Here is a 27104-nt window from a genome sequence, read left to right as displayed (position 1 = left end):
AGCAAATCAACCTTTATAAGCCTTAAACTGATTATTAAATAAAACAAAACAAAATAAAATGTAATATAACGAGAACAAAATCCTAAGAACAAAGTTTTCTCCTATTCATTCAAATTTAATGGAATTTAAGATTGGCTGGGTAACTAATGCATTGAATATGCATGCATAAGCATGTAAAAATAAATTCATGACTTGAAATCATGATGGTGACTGATAAAAATTCACATGAGTACTAAAGTATTCTGACCATATTCATGAATAGTAGTCTCATTTCTTTCCCTCTTGTTTTCTTTGGGAAAAGAGATGTCAAAGAAAAATTCAAGAAGTTTGATGAGTAAAACAGAAATAGGGTCACTTTCCTATCAATGAATACAGTCAAAGATTTGACGAAGTGGTGAAATGAAGTTTACTTTGGCATAAAAATATCCACCTACTTAATGCGTTGTACTTCACCAACAAGTTGATTCCACATGAATTTAGGGATCCAAACATAAAAGCAATTAAATTTGCAGTTCTGAGTTCTTAATAGCACATTATCTTCTAAAACATTAATTTTAATAAACTTAGAGCCCGTCTGAAAATGTAAACATTAACTTCATATTAATAAACAGGTAACTAATAGCATTCTAAAAATCAGTAAAATATTTTTATCATTTATGCTGAATAGTAAATTTAATGTAGATACAGCATTTTATTGTAGTCATCATCAGTGTGCAAAATAATCACAAAAATATTAGGAGTCAGTCATTGTTCACTTCTAAGCTCATATACATGTTATATAAAAACATGTTGTACAAGACTATATAGACTTGAGCAATTCATTAAGATATTAAGAAAAACTTTTCATGTCTAATAGAACAACCTTAAAGCATAAATTAAGATATTTTATTTTAAAGAAAGTATCATTACACTCACTTAGCCAAATAACATTGCTTATTAAGCATCCTCAGTGGATATTTCTTAATGATGTAGATTTTTACAGTATTGACACAATTCTATATGGGCATTATGTTTTGCCTTGATAAATATGCATCAAAATTACTTAGATATGAGCAAAAGCATAACTTTAAAGGTTCAGCAGTGCAAGGAAAATTAGATAAAAATACTGGAAATCATATTTTTGCATTTAAGATTTCAAAAGCGCTAATTTGGATAGGATAAAGCAACGATTAAAAGAAAGAATAAGAAACTCAAAGGCATCTGGGTTAACTCACTGCCCTCCAGTAAAAACAATACAATTAGTTCTAACATTGGATCGTATTTTATGAAACCTCTTCAATTTTTCTTAAGTTAAAACCCAAGCTAGTTTGAGGAAAACTAGATTGAATGGTGAGTCAAACTAAGACTTTTTGAAATCATACAAACATGAGAAAAGGATCTAATGGTCAGAGGTAAAATGTCATAAAATTTTTTTAAAGTTTCAAATCCTTTACTTTCTATTTTGGCTCTTTGCAATTAATTCTTGTCATTTCTCCAGACAAACCTCATTTTCAGTCATTAAAATTGGCTTAATATTTTCTTTCCTACGCAATACTGTGCTGGACATACGCTAGTAACTTTTGTGCTATACAAATTAAATAGTAAAGGTTTTGTTTCCTGTAACTAGTTTAGTTGCTATTACACAGTTTTCTGGGAAGAATCAACATACCCTTAAAAATCTGTTCTGCACCAATTTCAGATTAATATTGAAGATACTAACCAAACAAACGTTAAATAAATCTAGATGCCTTTTTTCCCCAATATAGACTGGAATCCAAGCTCCTTAGCCTACACAAATCCAGGACTCTATGTGTGTTGGGCTTTTCTATTTCCATCAGGATGAAATTACTATAGCACTCCAATAGTCACCTTGTCCCAGATACAAATCTCAACAAGATTTTTAAATATTGCAAAGAACTATGTGTAAAAGGTAGTAATACCAAGTGGCTCGGTATTTGTCGTAACATATTAAAATGGTCTGTCAAATTTTCCATTGGCTTTCATTTTGATTTTCATATTTATGAACTATTGAAAATATATTAATAATTGAACTTGTATTCAACAAAATTGTCCTTAGTAATTCTCATGCTTTTTCCTTCTCCCAAGAATAAAAGAAATTATTTAAAACTTCTTCAGCATACTGATGTGTTTCAATAATTAAAGGTTTAGCTATTAGACATAATCTGATAAGTTATATTTTAATATTTTAAATAAACAGGTGAAAATTATGTTTGTGCTTCAAGGTATAAGACTGTTACAGTGTCACAGCAAACTGTCTCTAAATACTATTTTCTTGATTTAAGTTTCTAAAATAGTTCAAAATAAAAGATGTGATCAGTTTGCTAGCTATTATTCATATAGATACTCTAAAGCATAAAAAGTGTCCTTTGTTTACAAATTTAACTTAAAACAATAAAGACATTCCAGAAAGTTTTCATTTCATTGATTTTTTTCATCTACTTGGAGGAAACTTGTTCTCATAAACTGATAAATGGAAATATATTAAAGTAATACCTTTAAATTTCTAAACAGAATAATAGAACAAATGTGATAATTGCTGTCAACCACACAGATAAATGGAAAAAAATCCACAAGAAATATTTAAATGTACAATATAAATATAGTTTGTTTCCTTAATATAATCAAAATTTTTATATCCATTTACTGTGCAGTTATTAAACCTTAGTGATTTTGAGTTAAATATTATTTAATAAAATTTCTAATATACATCATGAAGATGCAATTGAGTATTCATAACAAGAGTTTATTGATATATTTGTAATATATAGCATTTACAAACCACACATTCTTCCAACAATCACTCTTTGCATCTCTGAATAGTGAATATGAAGGACACAGTCATTTCCCCTTTCAAATGGAAAAATATAATAATATGCTTTTCATCTACATAAGTTGAATGGATGCTTAAGAACTGTTTAGATATTGAATGCTGAATTACTTATTGCAGAAAAGCAAAATGTTTTAATAATTCTAAAACAGTGATTCTTTGAAAGATGAAAGTTCTTAAAATCAAGATTTTAACAATAGGAATTTAGTTAAATGTAGACATAAACAGGCTTTTGGGACTAAGAATGAAAAAGTTACTGAAAATTACAAGATGAATTCTTGTTAAAATTTAACAGTTTTCCTGGACCACAGAGTATTACCACAACTAAACCATAATAAATACAGCTTGCCTTGAAGTAAGAGAGTGTCAAGATCTCTAATATTTTTAGGCAAAGCAAGAACAGCAATGAACAACAAATCTCAACTGTTGTTCTCAAATCTCAATTTGGAGCATATTATTAGCTAAGTGAGACACTACTCAAGCAATACTCCTGCCAACCTCTGTTTAGAGTTGTGTTAAATAAACCAGTATCTTGCTTCATAAAAAATGGATAAAATATTTAATTTGTAACTGTCACCTTTAGTTTATCATTCTTGATGAATATTCTCCCCTTATAAAATATCTGAACTAGTCTATTCAGTTTTTTTTCAACCAATGGCTATACCTAGAAGTATCCTAAAGAGTCTGTCTGGATTTTTAACACAAAGGAGTCCAACATGTAAAGGAGCCTTAATTATTGTCATAAAGTTTCAGAAAAATTAAAAGTGCTCCTTTGGAAAACATAAAGAATGCTTTGTAGCTTTCAGGATGCTCCTTATCCAAAGCTCTCTATTATCCAGCCTGATCCTAACATTAATTTTCTTTAAACTCCAACACAAACATTCTACTTCTGGCAAAATGGTCTGCTTACTATTCCAGAAATGTGATGTCCTTCTCCCCAAATCCATTTTGCTTCACCTTCCTAAGTTTTTTTTTTAATTTCTTATATAATTAGGCAATTCCTATACAATTTTCAAGGTCTAGTTCAAGTCTTTACTTATTTTCAAGACTGTTAGTATCAGTCTAGCGTCCATTTCTTTCACACTCTTCTAAACATTTATAATACGTTATTTATATTGTAGTTTGGGCAAATAAATATAATTTTATATTTGTATAAGTTCTTTTAAGTAATCATATCTCACAAACTAGTCTTCAAGGACAAGAGCTGTAATTTAATATATTTTACAAATAACTAAGAAGGCATTTATTTAATAAATTCATGATTGAATGAATGAATGAGCAAAAAATTTAAAGTACAATATTTTGCCAATTGTTCATGATGAAAGTAAAATTCTTTGGGCTAAATAAGATTTTGTTATCATTTTAGATCTTTATTTTGGATGGGACTGGGGTGTGAGCTCAGGATTTCACACTTGCAAAGCAGGCACTCAATGGCCTGAGTCACACCTGCAGTCCATTTAGCTCTGCTTATTTTGGAATGCGGTTTTGCAAACTATTTGCCTCCTGGCTTGGAATGTGATCCTCCCAATCCCAGCCTCCCAAGCAGCTAGGATTATAGGCATGAACCACCAGTACCCACCTAGATTGTTTTTAACTGTAAGAGAATTTTTAAATTACCCTTCAACATCCCTTTCCTAATGAAGCTTTATTTAAAAAACAAAAACAAAACCAGATCTGAACAGTCCACAGCCTTAACATGTGAAATTGGCTCTAAGGCTTCCATGTTAGGTTTCACTGTTCTACTACTACTCACAAGACCTGTGAGACCTGAATGCACACTTTCCTGAGAAAGTACGCTTGCTTGAGGTTCCAGTCTGTTAGTAGGGATGGATTCATTTGGTTAAGTTATATAGTTCATAAAGTTTATTCAGTTACCAACTCAACTGTATCTAGGTAACAAACCCAGGATATAATAGTTTATTAAAACTATATGGTGTTCACACCAAATATATGGTGTGAAATCATAACCTTTAAAATCTTATTTAGAAACTAATCGGACTTCTGATTTTAAGTCTAAATTACTTATAAATTATAATTTTAAAGAAGCCAAGTCTTAAAATTTTCAACCATAAAACAATGACCAAATGTAAGAATTGAGACATTAAAAACTTCATGTATCTATTTCTATTTATAAGCTAGATTTTTCTGGCTCCAGCATATCTTAAAGGTCTAATTTTATTCTTTAAATAATTACCCAGAAGAAAATTGGTGATAAAAAAGTTTTAAAGAAATTTTTTTTGAAAAGTAAGTTTGGTACTAAAGCTGAAAAGAAATGGAAATGTTATGTCATTTGTTGAGAAAAGGTATTACTTAAAAGAAATCTTATTACGATCATATGAAAATTTTAGATATATGTAAACATCATACAAAATGTTTTTATCTATTCTGTGGTGAAATGATTTTATAAATGACTACTTTATACTACATAACTTCCATCATTCCTTCAGAAATAAAACCACAGTCATTTGAATTTATATTATTTGGCTTAACTATTTAGAGAATGATTTGGTAAATATATTACAATAATAAACTGGAATTTCAACTCACAGCATTAAAAAATAACAGCTGATGTCTAACATTTTAGAAATGTGTTCCAGCTCTTTAGATTTCTCAAGTAAAATTTTCAGTTTTTGTATTAGAAACCAAGTGTTTAAGTGGTAATTTATTACCTTATTAGATTCAGTGCTCTTTTGATAAATCCTTTTAAATGATACAATATTTCATATACTTTATTGATTCCATGAAAATATAATCAACAATAATTTTAGTTCCAAGAGTATCAACAAGGATTATAAATGAATGCAACCACACAAAAGTAAGTTAATAAATAAGTTTTTAACATGTATTTTGAATATAATTAACATTATCCAAACAAGGCAACTAAAAATAAACCAAACCTTTTAAAAACTGTAGTAGTCTTCATAAATCTACACTGGCACTGGATCGATATGAATACAGATAAAATTGAAATCTTAGTAATGATTCTTTAATGGTACTATTTGTTTTTATAAAAATAAAAAAAATTAATTCATGTTATTGTCCTGGACATGTTGCCAGTGATATCATACTTCTCAAACTACATTTTATGTTAATTTATCTAAAAAATCAAGATGTTTTTCTATCTCCCTAAGTGTTTGAACTTCCTCATAGAAATTACAAAAGAAAAAGGAGAAGTAACGGGCTGGATTAAGGCAGAAAGTCAAAAGGCCATATACGTCAGTGCTCATTCTGTAAACTCTTAGCCACGGACGATCTCAAATCACAAGTATACAGTTGATACTCCGTTATGTAATCTGCATAAAGTCATGGTCTGGCTTTAAAGTTGTTGAAGTCTTTAAATTATGTGTGTATTACCTTAGCATAGATAAAATAAACAATTTGAAGCTATTCAATGACTGAGAAGAATGAAATATCCCCTGGTATTTTCAGTGTTAAGATATTTATATGCTGCCATGTATATGTTAAGAGAAATGTCCTTAAAAAGTTATAAAGGGTATACAAGCTGCACTATTTAACACTGACAATCATATGAATGGTTTTATATGAAATGATAGTTACCTACTCATAATTTAAACATGAGTTTTTAAAAAAAAATAAATAATTTGATATTATTTTATAATTTGAAAATACACTACCTGATTATTAATTTTTGAGTTTACATATTCGCATTATATATGTTGGCAAAATTATGATTCATAATACTGTTTAATTTTTTCAATTCAGAAACATGAAATTAATAAAACTGAGCTATGTTTTAAATTTATTACAATGAACATAAATATTCTATGAATTGAATATTCTGTGAATTAAGGAAGAATACATTTCTAAAAGCAGTAGGTAAATAGTAAAAGTAAATCACAAATTAATTATAAAAGGCAAAGGTAGAAACAATAATTACAAACAAAGTATCAAATAAATATGTGGATTCAAAATTGTTCATGGTGGAAGAATTAACCTTATTTAACATTAAATAATGTCATTTTCTCCTACATCATGTCAGTTATTACTTAATCTTAAAAACTCACAATTGTTTTTAATCAAATAAATTTTCTTTATAAGAAATCCCACACATTAAAAAATCAACATTGGCCCTTGATGACATATATGTAAATACTTCACAAGTTATACAAGGCATAAAAGCTGACTTACAACAAACGACTGAGTGCTGGGTACACAAATTTACTTATACATATTTTTTGATAAAATATGTTGAACAAGACAAATTAACAAAACAGGAATTTATATGCGAAATATACTGAAGACTACAAATAACACTAAAAATTGGATATGGATATTGTGAGGATTGAGCTTCATTTCATTTTTATACTTTATTTAAAAAGTGATATAATTTTAAACACACATTCCTATAAATTAATATAATGTGTCTATAAACTTAAAATGGGAAATCATAGTCTCATATATGCTCCTCAGTATAACACTAATAAATATTCATCAATCAATTTGTCAATCAAAGGAAGGGACCTTGATAGTCTTTAAAGAACTAAATGACAACTGGCATGTTTTAATGATGCTTTAAAAAACTTTATATGCTAAGACTTAAAGGCTTCTTTTGTAAGGAATTCATATTATGCTGTGGATACTTTTCTTTGATTTCCCAACTAAAAACTCACTTGTTTGATGCGATCTGGATTAACGGTGGTCTGGGGTTGTAGAATGCTGACTGGTTCTGTCTTGGCCACATTTTGGGGCATTTCTCGAATTTTTTCTGCAATGAATCCATGAACTGCATTCAGTGCTTCAACTGTTCCCTGGATCAAGCACACTCGCTCAGTAGTACCTGCAGATAGAAGATTTATTTTCAGAAAACATTTCTTCTCAGTTTGTATTTTTTTAAACCAAGAAAAGTACAAGAAAAGGATGCCAATAAAATAATGTAAAATATAAAACTCTAAATTCCACGTTAAATCAAACTAAACACAATTAATACATACAAGTTCCTTTTTACCATTTATAATTCATTATTTCCAATTCATTCTCTTTGTGGTAGTCTCAAAAAGGGTCTTTGGATCCCAGCAGAATCAGAGATCCAGAGACATTCACACCACAACACACATTAATTGAAATAACAAATGCTCATTACTCATAAAGGGACTGACTGAAGGTTAGAAACTGGTGACAACCTGGTAACTATCTATGGAACCATCTTTCAAGGAGCTTACTCTTTATTGGTAAAAACACCAAATCAGTTAAATGTAAGATAGCATCACATGAGGAAATATATGTATCACATGAGGAAAATGTAAGTATCAACATGGATAGCATGGTGGGTCCCTAGCGAGCAAGTTTATAGTAGATAAATCTCTAACGCCCTCTACTCACCTTGCTTTTCAAATCATAGAAACGATCACTACTTGATATTTTTGTATTTGTAAATTTTTTATTTTTCCACTAGAATGTAAGCTCTAGGCAGACAGTTAATTAGTTTGTTTTGCTTTGTGGTATAGTAACCCTATAGCCATGATAGTCCCTGGCACACAGAGATTTCTGTATAAACAAATTAATGCTGCCTTTACAGATGCAATAATTTTAAAGAAATATAGAATACTGAAGTTAAACAATGGTCTTTATACTATATACAATACAGCATTTGTATTTACAGATATACCTTAAGGCAATAAAAAATGAGTAGCTTTTTTCAGATTAGTCTGAGGCTCACTGCAGCAGGCTGGTATTCAAAAGTAATCATCACTTCTCATACATAAGTACAAATATCTAAAGAATGGAATTTTAAGATTTGTGAATTAAATAAATAAATAGTATAAATAGTATAAACACATATTCAAATTCCTACCATATTTCCTTTTGGTAATACTGTTTCAAAATTCTTAGCCACTCTGTAAAATGTGACAAAAGTTGTGTAAACTACTAATATTTTAAAAACTCATATGAAGTTTATGGTGTCTTAAAGATTATGATGTATAAATCATTTATCATTCTTTTAGAAAATAGACTTAGATCGTGGGAATTAGAAGCAGAATTAAGAGTATAATTATAGGGATATACCTAAATTAAATTCTTATATTTTAATCAATGTCAAATAAAGTTTGTGAAAAGCTAGACTTCAAGGTTGCAGAAAAATTTCAATAGACAGTAAGTACAACTTTCATTTGTAAGAACAGTGAGTTCTTGAGTTTGTGGAACTAATTTTTCCTTTTTTCCTTGTTGTCTTAATCATCTGTTCTATTCTTGTTTATCATGTTGCATCTTTGCTATTCTTTGGTAAATGTTCTAATTTATAGGAATACTCAAGGGAGACACTCAAAGATTATACTAATTGTCCAATAATTATAAAGGGTGGGAAATGATCAATGTAGCTAATGAAAAATGTTCTTATCTAGGTCAGCAGACAACACAAAACATTTATCAGATTACATTGCTCTGTTTGGAAACAACAGAGCACTTTTTTGTGAATGTCAAAACAGTCTAACTTAAACAGACTTTTAAAAAATAATAAACATGGCAACTAAGTGGCTAAACATATAGTACAATCCATGTTCTTAAAATTCCAATTTGATACAGTATATATATAATAGCTGACCGCACAGTAACACCAATACTCTTCAGATTGTACAGACTAACAGATAGTAAATGAAAGTCACTGATCTGTAAAGATGGTCCAAAACCAAATTTCACACAGCAGCATGTATGAAACGATTTGAAGTTAGTCTTAGTCTCTCAGTTGCAGTGTACATATTCTGAGGAATGAAAATTATGTAATTTCCATTAGAGCTAGTCTAAAAAAGGAAAGCCAAAATGGAGATGTACCACAAAGAAATGCTGCAAAACATAGAAGAAAAGAGATGTTGTCATTCCTCCTACTGAATGTAATGGCCTTTTCACCCAGATAACATAAAACCATAAAAACTAAAGTTTGTAACACAAATGAGTCTACAAATCACAAAAGTTGCTGGGTTTTGTTATTTGAAAGGCTTTTAGGACTCCATTAATGTCTAAACTAAACTGCCAGTTATTTGTCATTTTATTTAACAATGGTATTTACTTCTTTTTGCAATAGACTAACAAAGAAAGCTGAAAATCTTAGTAAAAGTACATACAAAACACATCCATTATTTTGTATAAAGTAAAAATACAGGTGCATAGACATCATTAATTTAAAATTGCCCTATTAAGGAGAGATTACAAAATATTTAATAAGGGTCAACATAAAATACAGAGAATGACACTTGAAATGGCTTTAAGGTATGCTTTCACAGGCAACACCAAATGCTGAAAAACACATTTCTAAAATGAAGTACAACTGTCAGACAGATTTCATAGCAAGGATTCACACAAATTTAATGAAATATTTGTTCTGTGCTACTGAAATTTTGGACAAGGCACTTAAATAGTCCTGCTCCTACCTAAGGCATTCTATCACTTGGGCACTGGACTCCATCCATTTTTATCTACCAATTCCTCTTTCCCTCCCATTTAAAACGGAATGCTTTCTTATAAGTCATCTTTTTTCTATTGGATCATTCTCATGAGCAGAAAACATGTTATAACCCCCCCCCAATATTTAAAGACATTGACAAAATCAAAAATTATCCTCTTGTCAACCTAAACAACTAATTTAGGCAAACATAAAAATGTATAAAACCAGTGGATGAAGGATTGATGAGAAATTTTCAATGATATCATTAGGATGTCACCAACTACTTCAGGGGCCGACATTTCCATGATTAAAAATGTGAGAACCATACATTATATGCCCATGGACATGGTATAGTACAAAGTTCAGAGCCAAGTGTGAAGTATATATCCAAAAGTAGCTGAATCTAAATCTAGCAAACATTTTGCATTACATTAATTATATTTACTACTGTGAACAGAGAAATAAATATATTATACCATAAGGAAGCAAAGATATCCATCAAGAATGTAAAACCCTTTACAGCTAATTGATCTAGTCTCATTAGTAAAGAAGCAATTACTCTCTATACAAAGAAACTTAAGAGACATTGTAATAAAAAATCAGATTTTGATTAGATCCAAATTTAAAGAACTTTTATTTAAAATAAAGCAAGGATAAGAACTAAGTATTAGACAGTGTTAAATAATTTTATTTTAAATTTTAATAGTTAAGATTATGGCATCTGGTTATGTAAGAAACCGTAACTTTTTTTCTTCTTTTGGTAGAGATATAAACTGTAATATATACAGGTATAATAATGGGATTTTAAAAAATACTGCAACAAAAGGATATAAATAAAATAGACATGACAAAATCTTGATATTTTCAATATAGATGAAAGGCTTAAGGAGATCCTTTACTTTTATGTATATCTGAAAATTTTACAATAAAAATTAAAAGCCCTTATTGATCTCACATCCTCCTTTTAGTTACAGCTAATTTTTCTCATCTCTCAAGATTCCTTGAAAGAGTTACCATATTCCTCACCACCCAATCTTAAATCTTCTCCAATATGGCTTTTTATCCTCAGAATGTATTCCATTATGGCATTTGTCCTAAAACTTCTTGAAATCACTTACCATAGCTATAACTTGGCAAATCTGCTTTTCATGTCTTCATGTTCTTTGTTCCATCATCAGCATTTGACAGAGATGACTATTCTAAGAACACTTGACTTTTAGGATATGATACATGTCTGGGCTCTGGCTTTCATCCAATTCATTCATTCATTCATGTGACAAACATTCAGAATCTCTACTAAGCAAGTACCAGATTAGAAGCTGAAGATACAGTGATGACCAAACATTTCATGCAGAGACATTACACAGAAAACAAATAAAATACACAGTGCGAATTCTAAAATGAAGTAATTACAATGGAGAAAAGCGAGGGACTATAGTAAGTTTGACCAAGATAAAAAAGTATCAAAGGGACTCTTTGATGTTCACTACTATCTCCTGTATCTAGAGAACTGTAGAGTAGTGCCTGTCATACGACAGATGCTCAAAAAGTATTTTTATTTTAAATAAATGAGTAACTTCCTGAGCTTAAATTTTATCTCTAGCTTGAAAACATATAATTGATTTCTGAGGTTTTATTTGTTATTAAAAATAGCTATAAAGCCAATAAGCATCTTTGGATGTTTATAAGATCAGTCAATATATGTAAAAATGGGTAGATTTTTCAAATTTTTTATTATTTTATCATCTTGCATTTACTTACATAAGTACACAAAAGTATAGTACGTTACAAGTCATCTTTACGTCCTTCTGGACATAAAGGACATGAAGGAGTGTCCTAGGACACTCAGTAAAAACAGCTTAAGCAAAGGTGTAAGGAGGTATAATGAATAACAAGTTTTTTTTAAACTTTCAGGGTAAAAAGGAGATAAACTAAACATGTAAGGAAATAAAGTTAGAGAAAAAAGTATTAGTTTGCTGCCATCTAAAGTGCAGTCTAAAACTTTTTAGAAACCTGAGACTACACCAACTTCACACCAGAGTGAGTCTATTCTACAATAATGGGTAAATACTAATACTTCATTCATATATTTTTAATTTGTCATCTATAATGAATATTCATAAACATTTGGTATGGATGTGAGAAAATGCATTAGTTTATACAGGCCCAGCACATCTAATTAAAAAATATAAAATCTGTGAAATGCTCCCAAATCCAAAACATTTTTTTTTAATTGTGGTGCTGGGTGGGGGTACATTGTGGCATTAACAATATATCAAGTATATCGTACTTCAATTCACTCCCTCAACCTGCCCTCACCCCATTCCTGGAATAGTTTCAACAGTTATCCTTTTTTGCATTTACATACAGGTGTACACAGTATTTGTGCCATATCTACCTTTCCACCCCCTTCCCAACATCCTCCCCCAATCCTATCCTCTGATTTTGTATCAGAAAATAAAAAAAGAAAACAAATGATATTTTTGGTTGTTTAAGATAGCTACACAGGGAAGTTCCTTGTGGCACTTCTACATATATGCACTATAGCCTGATTTGGCTCATCTCTTCTATTTTTCTTCTTTCTACTTAAGTCCCTTTCTTATGGTGCTCAACCTAAAACTTTTTGAATGTGGGTATGATGCTCAGAACTTCTGACACTTTATAGAGAATTTCAATTGTCAAATTTTGGGATGAGGAATACCTAACTGGCAAAGTGTAGGCAAATAAAAGCAAAACCAAAAAGCTGTGAAGTCAGAAACACTTCTAGCCCATCTAGATAAGAGATCTAGATGAGGGTGTTCATCATGTACTTTTACAGAGACTATAACTCAGTATTTTACAGGAATAGAGACATAGAATTCTTTAGGAGATACTGTTGATAATTAAAAGTAAGAAATCTGATTGTATGAGTGACAGTAAAACATGTTAAGCAAAACATTAATATAAAAAATCTAGCAGGATACTTATTAATACTTCTATAGCAACATATGGAGAATGTTTCTGGACTCATAAACAATTTAAGAAAATAGAAATGCCAATAAACTTTGCAACAGGCAAAACTGGTATTTAAAGTAAAGCAAAATACTTGTCAGGTATGTTTTAAAGTAACATAATAGCTACTTAACAATGACAAGAAGTTATTAACTACAGATAGCTAAAACTCCAAATCGATAATAAATTTTTTCCATCGTGTCTTTTTGTTTCATCCCTATCATTATTCTGTCTTCCCCTTTCTCCTAAAAATGACTTACATAGGTTTCAGTGTTCCATATTATACATGTAAGAACATAAATCATAGTCACCTTCCTTTATTGTCTTAATATACCCTCTCCCTTCCACTACTATCTCCCCTTAATATGGCCTATCTTACATTCTTGTCCTTAATTATTTAACTGTCAGTTTTGCCTTGGTATTTTACCTATAAAATATATTGTACTTTAATCAGTGGAACCCCCTCCATTATGCTTCCTCACCCTTTTCCCCCTACCTCATATTGCTCAACAGTTTTCAGTGTGTTTTGTTGTGTCTTGTTCCTACACAGATGTGCTATATTTCAATATTATTCACTATCATTATATTTCTTTAAACCAAACATTTAGTTCTACCATTTCAAGAGGTATCTCAATATATTGTATGTTTTCAAATACATTTAATATTTTCCTGATACTTGTGGTTAATTTTATAGTTCTGGACAATAATAAAGTGCCAACCTCAAGATTTCTTCAGGTACACATGTCTACCCCTACACAAATGCTGCTTAGAGAGAGGAGTGTCCTTTTAGCTTTCATATTTTCTCCTGTCTCTCTTTTATCATTTTTTTTGTTGCTGTTGTTGAAACATCTGATTTTAACAGGAGCCTCTCTCTATCTCTACCTTTATGCTTCTAATCTTCAATGGGTTTGTAATGAGCAAAGCAAGGTTGTTAATAATATAAAATAATAGATTCCTAGTGACCAAAATAGGGAACATCTGATCTTTGTGAAATCTAATTTTTGTCTTTATGTCTTAATTTGTAGTCAGTGTAAGCTGATAAAATATTACTTCAATGTTTTCTTTTCTTTTAAGAGAAATTGAATTTAAAATTATATGTAGGCATCTTAATTTTTAAACTAAACATAGGGTATCAGGCATGTTTTTAATGGATAAAGGGATCTGCAATGAGTTGCTTGTTTCATTATCCTTAATCTATAATTGTGGCAATCTAACTACTCATAATAAATTTTTATGATTAAAAAATAGCATAAGATTAGCTCATTACCTTGATTTAACTGTTCTAACTACAGAAAGCATCAATCATTGGTGACAACTAATATTGTCAGGTTTATTCTGTCAGATTATATAGCATAAAACATAAATTACTACAACAGTTTATAAGAATGACAGCAACAGCAATGGCAAAGGTAACATATCAAGATTGTGAATTCAAATACTTGACTTTGTTTTCATATACTGCCCTTCAAGAGATCATCTTATCATTTCTTTAATGTATCATCTATAATAAGGCATATGTGAAAAATATTTATTCCTATTAATGCCTTTATAAATAGATAATTTGCATGCATTTCTTAGGTTTCATATTTATTGCTGTTAAGTACATCAACAAAAGCCCCACTTACAGACATTATGGGTTTGTTAGGTGCAGTAATCCTCTATTACATTATTTCAGGAGAAAAAAATATATTTTACCAATTTCAAGAAATGGAGCCACTCAAAGGTTTCCTAACACTTACTACAGACCCTTTCTTTATGGCTTAGTTTCTTTCCCATATCCTTAAACGCAGAAGAAAGAGCTAAATAAAAATTTCAAGCAATAATTTTATAACTTAAATAAAATATGTATTATCTAAACTATAATACATGTACTTAATATAATTATGCATTATAAAACATATACTTTGACATATAAATACATACACACACAAATACATACAAAAATCTCCTTCAATGTTCACAATAATCAGGACAGGTAATATAGTCTCCAACTTAAAGGTATGAAAGTGAAGGCAATGGGAAGAAAGACACGTAACAAAAGACAGAAATAAATTAAGATCTTATCAAGCAGTGATTTTTTTCCCCAAATTATACTATATACTTCATGAAAATGAAACTCGTCAGTTAACAAATTAAATACATTTAAGAAAATCACAAATGTGTCAGCTCAAAGGTGGAAAGTTAATTTTCACCTAAGTTTGATAATTTTTAAAAATATACTGTCATACCACTAATATCTCTTTCACAGATTTACACACAATTTGATAAAAAAAAAAAATGAAAGAAATGATTGGTCCTTCTTGCAGAGAACAGACCACCATAGGAGATGGTTACTAATTATGTAAACCATTAGAAATATTTTTTACAAGTTTTCAAATAAACAAAAGAACTTAGGAAATTACCATATAAAGCAAGTTCAATTTGTTACTGCAGCTTTTATACTACTGTATAGTATGCACATTTGATAATAGTTCATCCTAGCTTATAACTACTGAGAGCAAAATGTACCATTTCAAGAAGAGGCCTGCTTAAAAAAAAAAAAGAAATCATAGGAACACTGACACCTTACAATGCAAAGTAATAATTGCTTTTATTCTCCATGTGGTTACCTCTCTATATGAACATGTCTACTTCTAAACTACAAAAACTTTGCAAATGGTCACACAACATGCTTTAGTCTCAAGGAACCATAGTAAAGGCTAAATGCCTGTTTACATAGCATGCTTTAACATTAAAATATATCCAGTCAAGCTAAGGGATGACAGTATACTCTTCAGAAAAATCTAAAGGATACTTATTCTTCAAAGCCGTTAAAAAGTGAATGATTAGTAAATCAGAAATTGTTAGCTTCTACTCACTCATGAATGCAAATGGTATACTTTAATTATCTAGCCATTCCCATAAACTAGCATCAGCAGTACTGGAGATCTAACTTCTGAAGAACCCTGAAAACAGACATGTGAAAAATTCAAACACCATCCTTTTTCCCATAGATGCTGCAACTCATCTCTGGGTTCTAAATTCTGAAGCAAAGCATCAGACATGATGACTAGCTGCTCATTCATCCTTAGTATATGCCTTTTCTAATTTACGATGACAGCAATCCTAGTTTGGTCAGTATTATTACCTTTTAATTTGTAACATGAATTATAGGAATATAAATCTTCCAACACAAAATTTCATTAACAATTTAATTACATTCTTATATGTACATATAAAGAGACTTGCCTACTTGTCACCATCTTTGATAATGATTTGTATTCTAAATTTCTTTTATAAGAAAAGTATCACTTAAATATCCTCTATCTCTCCTTCAAGTACTAATGGGAATTCACTTGAAGAATTTTGTAGACTGCATTTGGAAGCTGGAAAAAAAAAGTTTGCAACACACATGGGGTATAGAATCAAGCTCAGAAACTCAGCAGTGTGACCAGTGGCATATGCATAGCTGATCAAAATCATGCAAAGGTAAGAACAGAAGCATGTCAATGGATGCAGCAGAGTAACAGATCAGAAGTGCTGCCTGTAAACTGAGAGCACAAAGAGTACCATCTCTGATAATGGCCCTATTTTTGACATATGATAGGTGTTAGGGAATGATTCTATCTTTATCATGAGCCTGTAGATTCAGTATGAAGGCAAGGCCCACATTTACAGATTTCAAGAGGGGATGAATGATTAAAGTCAGTGAATGATTAACAAATCTCATATTGCTCATCATATGCACTATGTCAAACAAATGTAGAAGAAAAACGAAGAACTGCAGCCCTCTAGCTTACTAGGGAAGGGACTAGAGGAGGATAAAGTTGTAATTTTGAAGACAGAAATGTTTAAAGTATATGTAATCTTTTATTAAAATATTAGTTTTTCAGTTTTGTGTATGTAAAGTTTAATAAGTGACAACTTAAAAGTTACTGCACATATAACATACAACTGGCCATGTAAATCATCTGAATGTAAAACTGAGTAGTACTAGCTACATTCAAATGTACTACCACTCTGATTTCCAAAATGTCTTTTCAACATCTCAAGTAAGAACTCAGTAACAAATAAATCTCTATCCACTCTTTTACATCCCCTGGTAACCTTTTTTAAAAATTTTATTATCATTATTATTATTATTATTATTATTGTGCTTTGTGGAGGCACATTGAAGTATTTACAAAGCTTCTTACAAAATGTATCGAATTCTTTCCCTACGGAATTTTCTATTCCATGTAGTTAATATAAATGGAATCAAACAATATTTGTCCTTTTGGGTATGGCTTATTTTACTTAGCATAATGTTTTCAAGGTCCATTCATATTGTAAGCTGAGCACATCGGGGCACACCTGTAACCTCAGCAGTTCACTTGGGAGACCGAGGCAGGAAGATCATGATTTAGAGGCCACCTGGACTATACAGAGAGTTCCTGGATCCTGTCACAAACAAACAAAAAGTAAAAGAAAAAAAGTTCACTGATATTTTAAAAACTGTATTCCTTTTTATGGCTGAATAATACTGCACTCCTTTATAGATATATGGTAGGAATATAGATATATAGTCTGTTTTGTTTATTCATTTATATATTGGTGGACCGTTGGTTTGTTTCCACCTTTTGGCTATTGTGAATAATGCTGTGATGAACACTGGTGTACAAATATTTGCTTGGATGTCTGTTTCCAATTCTTTCTATGGTATACATCAAGAAGTGGAATTGCTGGGTAACATGTAATTACATATTTAGCCTTTTGGAGAAGAGCCAAAATATTTTCTGTATCAGCTGTGCGATTTTACATCTCACCAACAATGAAAGAGGGTTCCTAGCCAACATTTGTTCTTTTTTTTCCTTTCTTTTTGTGATACATAAATAGTCAATCTAAATGAGTGTGTGATGAGCTATTCTGCTGTACTTCAGATTTGCATTTTCATAATGACTAGTGGCATTAACATCTTTTTTTATGTTCTTATGGACCATTTGTATATTCTCTTTGAAGATATTTCTACTAATAACTTTGCATGCTATTTAATATATTGTAGAGTTTTAGGAGTTCTTTATATATTCTGGATATTTACTTCATTGTATACATGGTTTGCAACTATTTTACTCAATTCTAAAGGTTGTGTTTTCAATTTGATAATTTCCTTTGATGCACAGAAGTTTTAAAATTTTGATGAAGATCAATTGACTTGTTTTCCTTTGTTGTTTCTGTTTTTAGTGTTATGTTAGAGAATTAATTCCCAAATTCAAAGTCATAAGGAACTTCTGTTTTCTTTCAGATTTTTCTGGGTTTTAGTTTTTGTATTTAGATGCAAATCTGTTTTGATTTATTTATTTATAAGATGGCTTCTTATGATGCTTAGGTTGGTTTCAACTTACTGGGCTCAACAATTCAACTGCCTTAGCCTCCTGAGAAGCTGGAAGTACAGCTGCATGCCCCCTTTCAGTTAACTGTATAGGATTCTGACTCCATTCTTCTGAATGTGGAAATTCAGTTGTCCCAGTACCATTTGTTGAAGTAACCATTCTTTTACCACTGAGTAGACTTGATCCTTTTGTCAAAAATCACCTGGCAATAGATACATGGATTTTTTTCTGGGTTCAAATAATATTTCACTTTTCTCTATGCCTGTTCTTATGCAACTACTACTCTGTTTTGATTAGTACAGCTTTCTAGTAAGTCTCTAAATCAGGAAGTATAGCCCCCAATTCTGTTCTATTTCAAGATTGTTTTGTCTATTTAGGGATGTTTGCAATTTCATATTAATATGAGAAACAGGGACTCAACTTCTGAAAAAAAACCAAACAAACCCAAAAGCTGTTGAAATTTAGATAGGGATTAAACTGAACCACTGCTTTGCGTATTACTGCCATCTTAACAATAGCATTAAGTACTCTTGTCATGGAAACAGGATATCTTTCTGTTTAGTTAGGAGATGTCTTTTTAACCCCATATTAAATTCATTCCATATTTATTCCCAGGCACTTCATTACTTTAGATGGTGTTGTAAATGGATCTTTTCGATTCTTGTTTTTTTTTTCAGCACTGAGTTTGAGTTCAGTATCTGGAGGCAAGCACTCGACTCGAGCCATGCCCCTTGCCTTTTTTACTTAAGTTTGTTTTTAGATAGGTTCTTGTGCTTTTACTTGGGCTGGCCTAGGACCATGGTCTTCCTACCTCTGCCCACTGAGATTATAGATATGGGCCACCATGCCTGGCTTGTTTGTTGAAATGGGGTCTTTGCCTATGGTGGCCTCAAACTGTGATCCTTTTTTCTCCATCTGCCAAGTGGCTGGTATTACAGGCATGTGCCACTCTTGTGTGGCCATTCTAATCTCCATTTCATTCACATTGTTTGTTGGTAATGCATAGAAAGACACTAATTTTTGTGTATAAATCTCATACACTACCATTTCAGTGAATCTGTTACTTTTTTTGTTTATTCATTGGACTTTTCTAGTTATAGGATTACATTATCTACTCACAGGGAATTTTACTTCTTACATTCCTATTAGGATGAGTATTTTGTCATTAGCACTGGTATAAGCAGCCATCTTGTCTTATTCCTGATCTTAGGAGAAAAGCTTTCATTCTTTACCACTACAATATTCAGTGTGGGTTTTCTACAAATTCCCTTTATCAGGCTGATCAAAAATGGTAATATATTATTGAAAGAAATTACAAACATATTACTAATACAACTTGGTAATCGCAACTCCTCCTGTGCATTAATGCTATGCTATGCCCATGACATTAAGAAAATCAAAATACATTATTTAAATAGCTTCAGCATACCACAATATATTTAGATTTTAGAAAATGAGATTTTGGAGGCTGTAAGTGCAGCCAGTGGTCTTCAAAGTCTTCAACTTAATAAAAACTTATTTTGTACTCCCATATGTGAACAGGCAGTGACTATCATTTTATTTTATTCAACACTGAGTATTAAATAATTATAAATTAAAGAATATCAGAATATATTAAGAGTTGTCAGTGCTAAAAATAAAACATGAAAATACATAACACATCTACTAGATCCCTGTGTGCAGCACAGAACAGGTAGTTGAGTTTCTGTGATTCCGTCAACTAAATTCAACTGACTTACCTATTAATTTTAGCTTTAAAAATGTGGCTTCAAAAATAATAAAACTGTTCTTATAGTTCTATCATTGCAATTCTTCTTTCATGTAAGCTTGTCTTTTGTCTCTTTTCCTTTGAGTTATAAAGGCATTATGGAATCTCAATCTAGATATTGCTTGGATGCAACAAACAGCAATTCCCTGTCTGATGTATTTGTTCACTGTCACTGGAACACACAATTTTCCACAGGCTCAAATCTCCTGACTCCCTGGGTTGTCTTCCCAACTTCTAACCCGTTAAAGACAGATACTTGGACTTCTGGTCACCCGCTGACCTTTGATCTACGTTAAGGTAGATAACTGGCTCTGTCACACTCTAGTTTTCCTTTAGATGGGATGTCTGAGTCTTTGGTTTCCTATCTGCTTTCCATGTAGTTTCTGGCCTCCTGTCCCTATTCACTCAGCTACTCACTGTGAATAAGTCTTTGAGTATCCTTCGTTAGTTCATTTGAGCCAATTCTTCTCCTGACCATTAGGTAGCACAGCACCTCAGTGTCTAACTATCCCTGTACTTCCTGTATTAAAGACCACCAAATAATTTAAAAGAACAGAAATAAAGTCCAGTGGTACCATAATATTGAAACAACATTGACTAGAACTCTAACTGCCCATCATCTTCCTGCAAAAGACTAACACTTCTCATATGCCTGTCTACCTTAGTTAACAGAAGTCTAAATGACTTCAGTCCTCATTAGACTCTTGCCTTACTCTTTTCTATAATCTTGAATCTCACCCAATGTCCTACCCTTCTTTTCCTTCTAAACCTTGTCATAGTGTCCTTTGTTATCCCATATCCCAACAACCCCACTCTATTTCTTTTTTGAATGTTGATTTTAGGTTCATCCCTTAGAAAACTTGGATGTTTCCTGAACACTTTATTATCCCAGTATTTATCAAGTAGAGCAATTCATCCCCCCTATAAAATCCCAGGTTATTCAGAGCCCGAAAATATTTAATTATTTCACTGCGTTCACCCTGTCACTTCCTTGTTCTCTTTCCTATAATTTCTCCTTTTTCCTTCAAAGTGTTTGGAAACAAAGATTAGTACGTATACAGGTATGGAGGGAGACAGTAAAACAGATGGTAAAGTTTTCTAGTCGAAAAGATAGAATGGAAGGCATATGAGAAAAAGTATTAAGTGGTATAATATTTTGGTATTTCACATTTCCTTTGTATGTAACATCAGTTAACTATGTCCTCTTTATGGACACACATTCTTTTTTGGGCTTCCTTGTTGCTATGTCTTTTCAGAATAACTAACTCTCATTTAGTCCCATGGTTGTAAATATCATAAAAATATATTATCAATTAATTCACTCTCTCTACTAACATCTCCATGCTCCAAGCCACCACTGTTTCTAGATAGATCCATTCTAATAATCTGTTATAACCTGTTTTATGTTTTGTTCTTCTACCTTCCACTTCTGCCTCAGTAATTTTTTGAATATGTAAATCATATGTAATTTATCTGTTTAAAACCAATAGCTTCTCATCTAATGCGAGAGTTAAATCTAGACCCTTTGACAGGTTTCAAATCCATCAAGATTTGGCCTCTGCTTAGCTCTCAGTCCTCATCTCATATTACCCTCCCGGTCTTTTTCTGCACCCCGGGAGTTACTGGAGCATTCCAATCTTGTTCTCACTTAGATCTCTTTTTTCATGGTGATATCTATTCCTAAGAACCCTGATTCTCTGGCTTTTCCCATGGCAGTATTCCTCAATCCCATCCTTCCTCTCCCTCCCCCCCCCCGCCCCACCTTTTTGTCACTAGGGCCTTAGTTCAATAATACTCCATGAAAGAAGTCTTTCAACAACCTTGTAATATCTACCACCAGCCACTATCACATTATGCTTCTTTACTTTCTCCCCGACCCTTGGCATTTTATGAAGTTGTTTGCTTCATTTGTTTACTTTTTGTCTCTCTCTGATCAACAAAAGGTTCAAGAGAACAAGGAACCTTTGACTGTTTTGTTCACAGGAGTATCCCCAGATCAGTACTTAGCAGGCTGAGTTTTAATGAATTAAAACTATGACCTTTGACAAGCCACAAGGTTTTAATAATTCTGATTAACTACATTAAAATACAAAGTAAATATCAAAAGAAGAGTGAAAATATATATGACCTAACAATGACACAAGAAAAACAAAAGACTAGTTAAGATTTTTTTATTTACTGAAGATTATCATATAATGCTCCTTCCTGAAATATGGTAATGAATATTCTATCTTATATTTATATTGCAAAAAATTCTGCTCTCCCCATCTGTCCTTTGAGAAATATTCAGGATGGGAGATCAGCTCAATGCCCCCTTTTCCAATTATCTTCTATTTATACAAGCATACATCCAAATATAGCCAATAATTCTGCAAATGGTTTTCCTGGGGAAGAAGATCTAAATGAATCAATTCTCTACACTGGTCAAGTTAGGAGTACAGATCAAACTTCCTAATTAAATGTTATCATTGAATGTTAATCTTGACCACAAACTAAGTCTGCCTTACAATATTGGTGCATATCCCATTAGAAAACTTTAGGTTTGGCATATATACCAGAAGGTCAATAACTACACACTATGAAATGAAATAAATGAGAGCAGGTATAATGGCATACACCTATGATAACAGCTGCAGCAGCAGATTGAAGTTTGAGGTCAGCCCTGGGCAAAAACATGAGACTCTATGAGAAAAATAACTAAAGTCAAAAAGGGCCAGGAGCCTGGCTCAAGTGGCAGAGTGCCAAAAGAAAAGGAATAAATGTGTTTATTAATTATATGACCAATATTGGCTGAGACGTATTAGAGCTAAGGCAATGTTTTTATATATTGATCATGATATAAAAATTCTGAGGTACATGATTTTGAATAAAAGTTCTGTTTAATAGATGAAAATTAAAGTGCTAATATGGAATTTTTCTATAGAATCAAGGAAACTTTATTTGTACAGTGATTCTCTAATAGGCCCAGAGGAACTATTACTTTATAAATATTTATAATCAACTGACTGTATAAATACTTTATAATAGTAAAATAATTATAGAGTAAAGCTATCCCTAGTCTTTTCCTACCATAAAGTCAAGATTATAGAAATTGTATATGCTGTGAGCAGATGTAGTATATTGCCAAAATTAAATATCACAGAAACATAAAGGATATGACACATACTTGACATTGTAAGAGAATTTGTCTAAGTATTTTACAAAGAGTCTGATTTCTAGAAAAAAACCTGTAAGAGTCTTGAAGGGTTGGTCCTAGGAATATTACAGTGAAATTTCTGTGAATGATTTGAAAGGAATAATCACCAAAATTTACCTCCAGTCTCTTTGTAAATACACTAACCATATTAAAAATTATAGAGCAATAGCTTAAAACTACACACATAACCATGTGAATTTATGAGATAAGCAAATTAATATTTCATCTGGGTCTAGGTCCTAATAATGCAGGTTACAAAGACCCTACTGGATAGGAAATTCAGAAATAGGGTATTGTTCTTTATTACTCAAAAAAGGAAAACAGTCTTCTCAGTCTGGAGAAAACATATTCCTCAGACAAGGTCTTAACAAAAGATATGTATACAATTTAATCTACTCCAGTTTTGTTGGAAATTTATTCTTCTATGGAAACCTAAGCAGAGCTTTCTTTCCATTCTGTTATATGGCTATAGTAGGAGGAAATAAACTCAATGTGCATGATTTATAAGGTGCTTCATACATAGCAAAAAGCTACACTATTGGTCACAATCAATTTCAACATGGTCTTAAAGTCCTCAAAGTCATAGTGTTTGACAATACTGTATAACTTGTCCCACCAGGTAATTATCAATATCTTCATGAGTATTTTCACAGGAAATCTATTTCTCTTCATGTAAGTATATATCTATTTTTTTTTACTCTTTTAAGATATTTTTCTTATATACACATCCTTTTAACTCACTAATTGTTACTTGTCTTAATTCTCTGGCCAGTTACTAGTTTCCTAGAGAAGTACTATTTGATTTGCATGGTGTAGGTTAAGTGCCCTATGTGAATCCACAGCATTCTAGATTTCTCCAGAAAGCAATTATCATGGATTACTAATGATTCTTATCCAGTAGCCTGTCCAGCAAAGAATGGGGCTGTTTACATTTTTATATTATTCATCCTTAAACCCACAGCATCCTGGCACACATGGGTATATGTGACAAATACCCATGTGTTTAATTAATAATGGACTGAATTATTTTATTTGCATAAAGAGATGACAGGAAGAGCTTACTGAGTAGCTTGCAACTGAGTTGTAAATCACAAGAAGCAAGAGTTCACTAGCTAAGCATGAGGCCAAAATGGGACAATCCAGGATGACAGAATTACAGGTCATGAACATCTGAACAAGAAAGCATGTTGTCTTAGGTAGAAGGTCCATAAGTTGTGGGGAAAAAAGTTCAAAGGGAACTAGAAAAGAGATGAAGATGGACAGATACAGATTACCCAAAAGACATATAATATTTAGAAGGAAAAGAGATACTATTATCAGTTGAGAAATATAACTATATTGGTAAAATGTCTGAAATTGCTATTTCAAGAAAATTTAAGCAATTATGGGAAGTATTGCTTAAAAGAAAAAAATATAACTGTTAATAACCTTGTTTTAAGTTAAGTTGGAGAAAAAGGTATGTTTTTAAAAAGTATCAATAATGTCTAAATTCTTGTCTAACACGTCTCTACCTATGTTCTACATAACATTTGTTATACAGTATATGCCGTAAAAGAAGGAATCTCTGACCAAATACTTTTGCAGAGAAAACAATGTCCTTCCCATTCAATGATTCACAATGCACACCAACATACGAAAATAAGAAATCCTTCAATAAAAAAACCCCATTTAACCTTTTTATTAACAAATCAATTTATCGATGGAAACTTTTTCATTGTGAAACCTATTAACATCTTGATCATGCAGTACTTTACAGAATAGACTTTGCAAATCTAAAATGTCTCAGATCAAATTTGCTAAAAGTACTCATCTCATAGCTTTAAAAATGTAGCAACTCAGTGCTATAAAGCCAAGATGTTTAAGAAAAGAAGATAAAATAACACATAAAGGTTAGGATCTTCATTGCTATTATTTTGAGGCTGCTAAGATAAAAGATTCTTAGTTTTCTCTTCTCTCTCTGTTGCTGTTCTTGAACAGGGTTTTGCAATGTAGCACAGGCTGCCCTTAAACTCAAAATCCTTCTGCCTCAGCCTCTTGAGAGCTGGCATTACAGGTTTCTAGCTGTTATTTTCATGAATAAAAGAATCACTGAAAGCAGGCTGAATTGAAAAAAATCTACATATTTGCTTCAAAATACTGATGTTACAATTTAAGTATCTGAATTCTAATTTTTTATTATTGCTGTGCTCGATGGGGGTACATTATAGCATTTACAAAGGTTCTTACAATGTATCAAATACATCACACTTTTTAAGTGCTAATTTCATAGAAAAAGACACAGGGATCCTGGTGAGGAATCAAGTTATTGTCCTTTGTTTTTTGAGAGTTCCTCATTGTCACCTTCAGCAAACTTCCAGTAAAACTGCTGGCACAGGAGATTTTAAAGTATAGTGATTATTTTGAGCAGAAGAACATATTTACTATGCTCTTCAGAGACTTTTCAGCTATTACAACAACTAAAACTTAATAACTTAGTATGAATCAAAGTATTCTACCATTCTGTTCTCATGTTTTTCATTTATAAAAACAAAGAGAAGAAAAAAATGACACGGCTCAGAATTTTATATCATTAAGTTCTGCAAAAGAAATAGTTTCAGCAAGGGCAATGTGGAAATATTTCAGATTAACATTAAAACAGAATGAGGAATTTAAAATAGTTACATTAGTAGTACTGAGAAATGCAATCAACTAAAATCATTTCTTATATACTGCTAATATGATGACAATGCTTTTATTTAATGTTACTCGATTTTAACAAGTAGTTCTTTCTTCTTTCCTTTCATTATTCATTCTCTCTCTCTCTCTCTCTCTCATTTACACAGCCTACACTGGACTAAACAGAGTCTACTCTGGAGTGAATTTTATTTGCTTTACTAATCCTGGATAGTATATGGATTGTGCTCCATCTTAGAAAATGAGCCTTTCTATATTTTTAAGTTTCTTGCTAACATGTCATGGAATGTAAAACCTATGGGACTTTGGGATCTTAATTTGAACCTGTGGCACTAAAGATGCAGTTGTTCTTCACAAGTAATCATTCCAGCTATTAACGCCAAAAGAAAGTAAAAAAAAAAAATTAAAAGCATTTTCTGTGATTTTATAGTATTTAAGGATACGACAGCATTACATAAATTTAGACATTTTTAACTTGCTATGAACATTTTAACATATGTGTTAAACGTACATTAAATATTTAGAACATTTTAATAAAAATGTGAATTTTATTAAAGGTTATATATAACATAACCTTTTTTTTTTTTTCCCTGAGAATGGAGTTTGAACTCAGGGCTTAGAGCTTTCAAAGCAAGCACTCTGGTGCTTGAGCCACAGTTCCAGCCCTGCATAAAATAATCTGCTTAAAGATAACATGTTTCTGGAAAAATGAAAAAGGACTATATATATAGAGAGAGGTAATTATATTACAGAAAAAGAGAATTAAGTATTTGTTAGCTTGTTTAAAAATTCAAAGGGCTGCAAAGCACTAATAAAAATAATTATATTTACATTTTGTAAACTAAATACTTTGACAACTATAACTTCACTTGTTATAAGTAAAAGTGTGCTGTTACCTCATCTTC

General features: G+C 31.4%; 1 protein-coding gene and 1 long non-coding RNA gene across 8 annotated transcripts in view; one reads left to right on the top strand and one right to left on the bottom strand.

The window, feature by feature from the left end:
* Positions 1-27104, bottom strand: part of Nova1 (NOVA alternative splicing regulator 1) — a 149562-nt gene that overhangs the window by 21986 nt on the left and 100472 nt on the right. For all 7 annotated transcript variants that reach the window (XM_074068238.1, XM_074068237.1, XM_074068240.1 and 4 more), the window contains one exon: positions 7459-7625. In XM_074068238.1, coding sequence (XP_073924339.1) covers positions 7459-7625 — 167 coding nt within the window. The remainder of the gene's footprint in view (positions 1-7458; positions 7626-27104) is intronic.
* LOC141421602 (uncharacterized) overlaps positions 1-27104 on the top strand; it is an 83641-nt gene that overhangs the window by 50014 nt on the left and 6523 nt on the right. Inside the window, exon 3 of the long non-coding RNA XR_012446202.1 lies at positions 24146-24198. This is a non-coding gene — a long non-coding RNA (uncharacterized lncRNA). The remainder of the gene's footprint in view (positions 1-24145; positions 24199-27104) is intronic.

Source organism: Castor canadensis, chromosome 3, assembly GCF_047511655.1.
Source record: "Castor canadensis chromosome 3, mCasCan1.hap1v2, whole genome shotgun sequence".
Classification (NCBI taxonomy): Eukaryota; Metazoa; Chordata; class Mammalia; order Rodentia; family Castoridae; genus Castor; species Castor canadensis.
Note: the sequence above shows the minus strand (reverse complement) of the source record. Positions and strands in the feature narration are given on the sequence as shown.